The sequence below is a fragment of the Calidris pugnax genome, unplaced genomic scaffold (assembly GCF_001431845.1).
Source record: "Calidris pugnax isolate Ruff unplaced genomic scaffold, ASM143184v1 scaffold435, whole genome shotgun sequence".
Classification (NCBI taxonomy): Eukaryota; Metazoa; Chordata; class Aves; order Charadriiformes; family Scolopacidae; genus Calidris; species Calidris pugnax.
In genome coordinates this window covers 698,023-708,085 of record NW_015091240.1, presented here as the reverse complement: position 1 = coordinate 708,085, position 10,063 = coordinate 698,023, and the positions used below count along the sequence as shown (strand labels likewise).

The 10,063-nt window shown below is 39.6% G+C and overlaps 2 protein-coding genes across 2 annotated transcripts in view; both read left to right on the top strand.

Moving 5' to 3' along the window:
* SAAL1 (serum amyloid A like 1) overlaps positions 1-3,926 on the top strand; it is a 10,989-nt gene extending 7,063 nt beyond the window's left edge. The window contains exons 10-12 of the mRNA XM_014960079.1: positions 765-961; positions 1,570-1,662; positions 2,228-3,926. Coding sequence (XP_014815565.1) covers positions 765-961; positions 1,570-1,662; positions 2,228-2,320 — 383 coding nt within the window. The 3' untranslated portion in view covers positions 2,321-3,926. The remainder of the gene's footprint in view (positions 1-764; positions 962-1,569; positions 1,663-2,227) is intronic.
* Positions 3,927-6,105: 2,179 nt separating this feature from the next.
* The window catches only part of TPH1 (tryptophan hydroxylase 1), a 28,089-nt gene continuing 24,131 nt past the window's right edge, over positions 6,106-10,063 (top strand). The window contains exon 1 of the mRNA XM_014959938.1: positions 6,106-6,339. The gene's annotated coding sequence lies outside the window, so the exon portion shown is untranslated. The remainder of the gene's footprint in view (positions 6,340-10,063) is intronic.

Here is a 10,063-nt window from a genome sequence, read left to right as displayed (position 1 = left end):
TTTTTTTTTTTTTTTTTAAATTATTTTCACAGTTGACTTTATGTGGGATGGAAGGTGGCTAATTTATTACTGTTTACTAGAGATCAGAATAAAGAATTCAGTTACGTGTTTGAGTACAGTAAGGCTCTTTACAGGTGACTCTAAAAATTACCGCTAGCTCAAAGTTTGGTTACTGGCTATCTCTGAGAATTACAGAAATAGAATTTGCAGATTCTGTTCAGTTTTTCCCATTAGGTAAATTAATGAAAATTGCAGAATTCATGTTTGCTATAATATGATGTCTTGGTAGTAATTTTTTTTTTTTAGTAGAGGGCGATTCTGCACTTACTTAAACCCATCTTTATCACTTGTTACTTTTCGATTCATTGACAAGTCTTTAGAATTAAAAGCCTTTTCTTGGGAATGTGAGTCAGGGTCACCTGCAGCAGAAAGACGTGTTGTTTGGTTTATCAAATAGAATTATATGGATGCAAATGTCACGTGCTAGCCTCTCTGAGTTACTGCTAGAGACCTTTTCCTTCTCTTATTCCTTACCACTGGCTTATACTTTTTGTAAATACAGATCAGCTTGCGTGGCTTGGGTTTTCTACTACATTTCCACTTGCTTCTTTAAAACAGTCTTTTATAAAACACAACACTGTCAGAATATACATTCCTGTAGCTTTTGTATAAAATCTTGTGGTATGTTTTGAAATTCTAATGCCTTGAAAGCATGGGGAAAAATTTTTAGTGTTAAACTACCATTTCTTTTTTCTTTGTATTAGATATGCCTCTGATTGGGAGCTTGATTCGTATCTTACAATACATGGAGGGCTGTGGGAAGAGAACTGTAGATAACTCAAAGGACTCTGAGCAACAAGAGACTGGAAGGGCTGATCTAAATGAGGAAGATTTCCACTTAAAAATTTTGAAGGATATTTGCTGTGAATTGCTTTCCAATATGCTTCAAGAACTGACCAAGGTAAGAATGAGCAAAATTCTAAGAAGGATTTCTGTGGGGTAGGTCAGAAAAAAGACCTTACTGTTACTGTTGGTGGTTTTCTGGGCAAGTGAAGTTGCATACTGAAAATTTATTAGAGGTTTAATCAGAAGGCAAGTAGCAACTTGTGTGTTAGAGGGCAGGGACACAGGTTTTCCGAGCTGTAGCTTGGCTTCAGGGCTAAGATTCTGTATGATACTTTATACATAAATATATGAATATTTATATGAAAATATATAAATACATAAATTTATATATTATAAATATAAAATAAAGGTGTTTGTCACCATTTCTTTTAAATTAAAGCCAATTTATTTAAGAAAAGGGAAGAGTATCAATATGTAAACTCGTCTTCTCAGCCAGACTTCCTTATTATGGGAGCATTCTCATTAAGGGACTTCTGGTGTGTGAGCTTTCACACTGTTTTGTATTAGTTGTGTCTGGCATCCTCTGAGCGCTCTAAGTTCTGGTTGTTTTACCCATTTTTGAGAATGAAGCACATACTGTAGACACTGTGTGCACAATTTTGAGTTTGTTCTTCTCGCAACTGTTCATGACATGCTAGTTATATTTCTCATTTTATTTTCCAGGAAAATACATTAGAAGGACTACACCAGGGACACTTAAATGAACAGACATGTTCCTGTGCATTTCAGAACCTCTTACCTCTGTATTTCGCATCAGTGAGTATATGACAAGATCCTTAACATAACTGAAAAAATACTCCTCAGGTAGCAAGGCCTTTCAGAGCGTACAGGTTGTGAGTTGCTCAGACACAGGGAACACTCCATTCTGGACAGTCTTACCCTCTCTGTCTCATCTGGCTTACTTCAGCCAGAGCTTTGCCTAGATCATCGCCTGATTTAAGGGTCAAACTGTGCTGAAATGAATGGATGCCTACAATGTTATGCTAACTGAAAACTTGTCCTGTACATTTTTATAGAAGAATTATTCTAAATATTTTTCATAGGAAGCTTTTCTTAATGTCCTTTTAAACAACAAAATAAGAGTTTGGGGAAGGCAAGAATGTTTCAAAAGTTAGACCAACTGAAAGCGCAGGGTTTAAGAGGAAGGTATGTACTGTGGAGCATTTTCCATTATTATTTGCAGTGGCTGCTGTTGGTGGGAAGGTAAAGGAGTAGAAAGACCCCCTATATGAAATACAAGAATTCTGTGTTCCATGCAAGTTTGGTTTTTTGATCTTATTTTATTTTTATTTTTGTGTGTGTGTTTGCAATTTATTTCCAGGTGGAAAGTTTCCTTGAAGTTCTGCGTGAGGCTGATCAGACACTTGCTGACAATCTAGAAAAACGTTTTCCAAACCTGAAGGTTCAAGCCTAAGAATGTACATGCAATATTTTCCTTCTTTGGAATGAAGATTTTTGACTGTTTCATTACACTGTTTCAGAAATTAAGTTTTCAGTAAATGCAGAATGAGGCAATCTTGTTACCAACACATGGCTTTTAAGAAATGTTCCAGGTAGCCCTGGTTAATCTGGTCTGCACGGGGAAGGAAATGAGTGTAAATTCAGTCCTGCATCTTCCATCCTGTTTGCTCTGGTGATAAGAGACACTTGGTTTCTATTTGCTCTTCTGTTCTTTGAATAACTGTTGATTCTCTGCTTTTCAACTGAAGTTGAAACAGGAAAATGAATGAAATGCACTGAGTAGTTTTTTAAGGGGTGCTGGTTTCTTCCACGTTGCTGTTTGCAAAAGGAGGATTGATCGGTAGGAAATCACAGATGTCCTCTGCCTAAGGAGCTTCAAGCATCTGATAAAAACAGAGTTAAATGATACTGAATTGTTTGGGTGTTCTTTCTTTTTCTTCTTTCTTTTTCTTTTTTTTTCCTTTTAGATCATACCAGTACCTTGAGCACGTATTGCATCTTGCTGCTTCAGAATCTTTACGCTTCTTCCATTGAGGCCTGTTCTACACTGCAGCTCCGAGTTGTGGCATCTCGGTCCTGTGCAGTTTAAAGGATTTGAGAATATGGTTACCAATGGTCTGTGCTGCAGCTTCCAACCATTGCAGCCAGTTACCCAGAGGTAGAGTTGTAGGGCAGGTTTGGATTTAATCCATGACATACTTGAAACTTTCTGCTTTTTTAAAGTAGTCTGTACTTCAGTTTAGGAATGTAACATATCAAGACAGTTCTTTCCTCATTCACGTGTCTTAGGATTTATCTGTGAATGACATTAGAAATGCCATGTTAGCCTCAGTTTTTCAGGGGAGCTTAAGGTCTTAGGTCACTTGTAGTAAATTCAGTCCACAGTCTTCTAAAGATCCCTCTTTTATATTATGTTTTAACTGCATTACATTTTTAGATCACTTGCCTGCATGCAGTGCAGTTAACGTTTTCTGTGTCTGAAAAGATGGTATAGCAGTACATCAGCTTCATCCTTTCTGTAAATGAGAGTGGAAAACAATTGGTCTTTAATTGAGATGTAAAAGAAAAATGGGAACCAGAGCATAGAGAATAACTTAATACCACATACATGCATTCCCTGCCTCTCTGGGATTTTATAGACTTTAAGTATTGTGCTGGGCCATGTTTTGTTTGCCCTGAGTTACCTGTACATGTGGTAAAATACAGTATGTGTATATGTATATAGCCTTTTCATCCAAACTTCCAGTTTTCAAAAATAGTGCAATTTAATGGCTCTGTTGGGCTGCCAGCAGCATCTTAGGTGTCGGTACAAATATCTGACTTGTGTCACCAAAAAGAATTGCCATGGTTTCTATCAATTTTTGTATGCTATGTTTATTGGAGAAAACTGGTAACTGTGAATAGGATGACAGCATTTTTCATACTACTTTGACAGTTTTTTGGATATTTTCGTAAACCTACAGATTTGTAATAAATTTTCTTTAAAAAAAACCCAACAAACCTGTATGCTTTCCTTCATTCTGAGTGTCAATTAAATTTGTTTTCTGAGCCACTGGAAATGTCTATTGCTCTCAAGTATGTCACTTGTAAGAGGAAAATCGAACCTCTTTATAATGTCAGTGTCCTGTAAAATACGTTGTTCTTCATTGGATATTCATTTGAATTCTCTCTTGCTTTCTTTGCCTAGTCATTTTTATGGTCTGGAAGTTAATGTGTCTCTCATCTGGCTGTTACATTTTTCTGAGCTTAGTTTATCCCCAGGTGAATCATGAGTATCTTTATGGTAGTCCACCATAGTTAAGAATTATTTCTGGTTTGTGTCTCAAAATTTGTAGTTGTTGAAGTTTTGCAGTAGTTGTTTAATGTAACATACAAAAAAGCTGAGATGAGGTCTGTTGTTCTATTTTGTTCCTCCTTCTTTTCAATACACAAATATCCAGTATTGGTTGATTAATTGTCAAATGTGGTATCACTGATTACAATGAGTATGTGAGATTATAATTTCCCTGATATAATTATTGCTTAAGTGGGGTGATATCTAATGCCCATCAGCAAAAATAGCTGATGTCAATAAGTGGGACACCAACTGGATCTCATTCTCCTGCTCTTCTGCAATAGGAGCTGTAGAAATGGGTCCATCAGCCTTGCTTCAGCAGAATGCTAATTCAAGTCGCTGGGAATTTTTAGCCTTGATAAACATGATGAAATGGAGACTGAATTCCCCCTTTGTCCCACTGCTCTTGTGCAGTGTGTGCTGTGTGGGTGGGGTAGTGCTGTCTTTGGGAGCAAAAGGCTGTGCCAAATGGAAAGCAAGGTGAATGTGCGATGTTTTTGGTGTTCGGATGCAGAAGAAACTTTGTGGTAGCAGGTGAATGGTGTTTGGAAATGGTGTATTTCATTGTCCTGCCAGCAGGGATCTCCCTTAGCCTGTGCTTCGGGAACATCCCCTGTCTGATTGGTTTGGTGGTGCTGGGGTTTGTTTGGGTGGGTTTTTTTGGGGCGGGGAGGGGCAGGATGGAGTTGGAGAGGGGTTGGGGGTTTGGAAGGGTTTTTGCGGGGGGGGTGGTTTGTGCGTTTTTTTTGGTTCCCTCTCCCAGCCATGCTTTGACACTGAGCGGGAAGCCAGATCTCTCTGGGCTGGTTGATTCAGAGTGGATATCTATCTGCACAAGCAGGCAAGCAGCTTTCTTCTGGACCAAAGATCTGGTTACGGCCATAACATCTTCCTTTGGGGGGAAAAAGAGAAGTACTTGCCGCTGCCTTGTGCAGAGCTCTGGACAAAAGCAGGCATGTGAAGCATTGAACTGCAGTAGCAGGAATGCGATCCTACTGACAGAGCTGGGTGTGAACTGGGGCACCTAGAAAATTGAGGTAGAAATCAGACAGGAAGGCCTTAAATTAGGCTTAACAGATCCATATAATAATTTCTTTCAAAGGCAGGATTGTAACATTCTTTTGACTCACATTTTACGTGCATTTGGTATCTTTGTCGCACAGAGTAGTGTTTTCCTGGTGGAGCAAAGAAACATAAAACCAAAGAAATCTGTTACGTGGAGAAAAATCAATGATAATAGAATGCTTCACCTGCCCCCTTGATGGTGTGAGGAGAGTGTTGCTGCTCTTCGTATCCAGATTCTTGCCAACTCTTCATATCACAAACCTGTTTTTTCTGGTAGACTAAACCATGAAGTGGTTTATGCTGGATATGCTGGGAAGCTTGTGGGTTTTTTCTATGCTTCTCCATACTCAAGTCACTCTGCTCTCTTAATTTTCTGTCATTACATGTTTTGTTCATATTTTCTTATAACTGCTATGGTGATTCCTTTGTAGATTTGTTTTGTTAGTATCGATTATAAATACCTTTGGCTGTAACAAAGCTGAATGCAAAAAAAAAAATAATGATGACAATCTTTATTTGTAATTCAACCATCTTCATAGTTTATGATACTGGTATAAAGTGGTATGGATATGTTACTGTGGTTTTGTTTGTTTTGAAATTCCATGCTCTTTCCCACTCACCTTGGATTATTTTGGCTGTTACTAAGAGTTACAAAAGCAGCAGCATCTCTCTTATCTTTTTCACTTGAGAATTTGCTTTTGTTTCTAGAGAAGAATCCCTTGGTCACAGCTGTTCCTTAGTGTATATTCTTTTCTTTTCCCCCAAAATTAAATTATCCATATTTTCCTTTTTAATGCTTGCTGTTTACTTATTTTTTTTGTTATAGATGGTGATGAAATTAATGTGCTCTGCCAGACTCAATGAGAAAGGAAGAACTAGCTACACCTGGGGCAAGGACCAGTCTGCTGTAATATTACACAATTTCTCAAAAATCCTTCATGTGAAGGCAAGCCAGAGCAGCGAGCAGCTGTGCGTTTCCTCCCCAGTCACAGCCATGTGCGTCAGTCATGCAGTTAGCGTGCCCCTCAGTCGGAGCCAACAAGGCGTGTGCTAAGTGAACCTGACATCACAAGGTTGGTAAAATAAACCAGGTTATTTCCAGTAGCTGTCAACAGAGGTTTTGCAATGGGAAATACTGCTCTTATTTTCTCCCTTATTCTCAATTTTTTACCTTTTCTCCAAAAAAATGGTTTTGTAGTGCAAGGAGCTGACATCTAAGATTGGTTAGAGAGAAGGTTTGCTTCTGCGTCATTATTGTGAAGAAAATAACAAATGCAGGGAAAACCCACTGGGGTTCTGTTCTCTTTCTTTCTTCCTGTTGAGGTCTTTGGGAGTTAGCTGCAGGTCTTAATGGCATCTCAAGAAAGTCTGAGAGCTGAATTTTATACAAAGCCTAATGCAATTGCTTGAAAAGGTAAAGAGGGTGCTGTGAAGTAAGACAGTAATACTAGAGGAAGAGAGGAAGAAGGGATACTGCAGAAAAAAAAAAGAAGGGGGGAAGAGAAAATTTTGGCAGAGGCAATAAATAGTGAGTAAATGTGATGCTGAAAGCAAAAAGTACTAAATATCAGTAATAATGCTAGCATTCTAGGTTTCTCCAGGTGGAACAGCTTGTGTGCTGTCACCTGTCAAAAAGGTATGATGTTGGTTATGTTTTCTATTTTAAAGGCTGAATCTTCTTTGTATTTTTTCCTGCTCTCATGCAAATGAGACAAATTGAAGGTGAAGGTGAGGTCTTAAAAACCGCAGCAGGTGGGCAAACTAGTATTGCCTAATTTTTTTATCTTAGATTTTTCGTAGTTATTATTCACCCCCCTGTTTTTGCTGGCTGGCCAGTGCATCAGGGAGCTGGTTCATAACGGAGGTGAGGCAGTTCCAGGTGTTGTATGCCCTTCCCTTGTGCAGGTCTTGAACCTGCCAGAGGTGAGATGTGAAAGCACAGTCCTACAGGGCTGATGCTTGTGGTGCACGTTGGTCTGAGATGAGCACAGCAGACGGCAGCGTGCTCCTGGTTTAGATAACTACTTAGATATTGAGGGGAAGGGGCTTGCTTGATGCCTGCCTGCCTGTTTTTTCTCAAGGAGAACAAAATCCTGCTCAATCTATAATAGCAGTATGAGTATGAATCTACAATCTTGAATCAGACTTTAGCATTTTTACATGAAAACATATTTACCCAAAATTAAAGATGCTGTGTAATTAATGTATTATATTACTACCGGGATTAAAATCCAGGCCTTGATGTAACACACTTGTACATCCGTGGTAGTTTCTTCATACATGTGGAGTAGGCATGGTGACCAACTGCATGTTTGTGCCTATAATAACTGAACTCCCATGTTTTTAATACTTCACCAATTTATGTCCCTTCATCCAGTTTTCAAGGAAATCTTAGAAAAGAAAAAGCACCTTGATAATCTGTGTTGCAATGGTGGCAGTTACTTATTCTATGCTTTCAGTTATGCAAACTCCGTTTTCATTTTGCAATAAGCCTGTATAAATATTGTTTTTGTTGTCATGCACATCGTTTTTGGTGACAGCTCTGTTTAAAGAAGTTGTAACTTTAACAAGCCATCTGTTAACCTTATGTAGAAAGACAATGCTTTTGTCAATTACACTAATGAAATCACAAAAATCATTTCCTGGTCTCCAGTTGTAGCCCAGTCATCCTATCTTCTGTCAATAGGAGGATATTGAAACATACAGGAAAATACATGCACACTTTTATCCTCCCCTGCAATATAGCCACGGTGTTGTATGTTAGCGTAGCAAATTGTAGTTAGCCAGTGATGTCAGAGGGTTTTATTTTCCACTAAAAATTCCCTGTAGTGCACAAATTCTTTTATGCAGCATCAGAGAATTTCCACATTAGTCAGATAGGAAGCCTAGGCACAGGAAACATGGCAAGATATTTTGCGTTTATGCCAGCCTGATTAGTAACGATTTTGATTTCATGAGTTAAGAGAGTAGAGAGGAAGGAGAAACACTTCCGCTTAGGTGGGAATAAACAAAATGTAAAATAACACCATTTTGTCATTTGGGGTGAGGCCACTGGAATGGCTGAATGGAAAGAGGAGAAATAGTGGAGAGAAAAGTCTGGAGGAAAGGGAAAAATGAGTCATGAAAACATGGAAGGGCAAGGAAGGACTCCAGCTTTGTGAGCTCTTTAGATGGAAGATGTTTATGAAGGGATAAAAGTAAAGATGGGAAATTGCCTATGAGCTGGTAAATGTAGGTCCAAGGAACATCTTTGAGGGACCTAAATGTAATGGCAATGTGCAATGTGAGCTGTTCATGTGGGAAAGTCCCAAGCCCAAATGAAGGTAAGATTTGTCTTTTCCTTCTGCTCCTCTTGGAGAGGATTTGACAACTCCTAGAAGCAGGTGGGAGATGGATGCAGAAGACACTGGCATGGAGTTGCTCTGGAGCGGGGCTGGAGTTTCCTCGGCCAACTCCCGCACAGTATATATGTTTACGGGTACAAGGGACAAACCCAGCAAGAACAGCCAGGTGTAGCCCCAGGAGGCAAATTTCTTGCAGCCTTTCTGCTTCTCCAGCCTTTCTGGATGCCAGAGCAGGTGGGTAAGGACACGATCCAGCTCTGTGAGGCAGCATCTGTGTGAGTGTGTCTCAGAGCCCACCCTGCTCACTTCCCTCTTCACCAGTGCTCTTGGCAATGAACTTAAGGATCAGAATCAGATCTTTTATTGCAGTGTTATCACTGACTTTCACCAACAGGTCTGGAGCCAACCCTCAAGATGGAAGTGTTGAATATAATCCTAGTGTTTCTCCATATCCAATCCTAGCTGATATCTTTTGCATTAAAAGAGCTTTTAATACTGCAGTACCCTTTGTGCAGTAGACTTATTTTGGTACGTGGTGTAACAGTTGCACGTGCTTTTTTTGGAAGAACCTGCCGAATGTGACACGGCATGATGTGGTTGCCCTTACAAGGTAAAGGAACTGCTTTCATGATTTATTTAACCAGTCGTTCTGCTGACCTCTGAGTTTACTCAGGCTTGAAAGAAGTAAACTTAATTAAATCACACAAAGCTTTTTCCTTCTCACACGTGCTCTGGCCCTTTGGCTTCTTCTGAGAGATAAGAAAAAAGCTTATGAATAACAGGTGCAGCCTTTTTTGTTGTTGACCTGTTGCAGAAGGTCAGCAGGAGAAAGATTATGCACAGGTGCAGTATGTGCATGGTGTCAGAGGAAAAGGACACATGGGTGCTTGAAATGAGGCTTGTTGGGTTTTTTAATTCAAATTCCTGTGTTAAGTTGGAAAAAGGGTAAAACTGTTAAGGTTTCAGCAGGTCAAGATAATTTTGACAAAAAGTGGTAATGTTCAAGTTGAAACCTTATCAAATCAGAGGAAAGAGACAAAAGAGGTTTGAATTCAGTTCTCTGCTTATCCAAGGGCTTTTTATATTTAATCCCCTTAAATCAGGTAACCCCTTGCTGCCTTGCGATGTGATTCAGCAGCAAATCTGGATTAAGTGTTGTCCCCCAGCCAGAAGTGACAGCCTGTTCAGTTGTACTGCCCAGCCGTCTGCCCGTGTGGCTTTGAGAGCACAGTCACAAATGTAGAGTGGTTTCTTTGGCCACAGACGGAGAGCGTTGGGTAAAAGCACATCCTTGTCCAGATGTGAGCTTTCTGCCTCCTCTCAGAGAGCTGCTCCTGGCAGCAGTTTAGGCCTGCTGTCTCCTAATACTGTGTCTTCATTTCTAGTCTTGTTTATGTGCTGGGGAGGTTTATGAAGGAAGGTGTAATGACAGGAAAGACCATTTCCTTATATT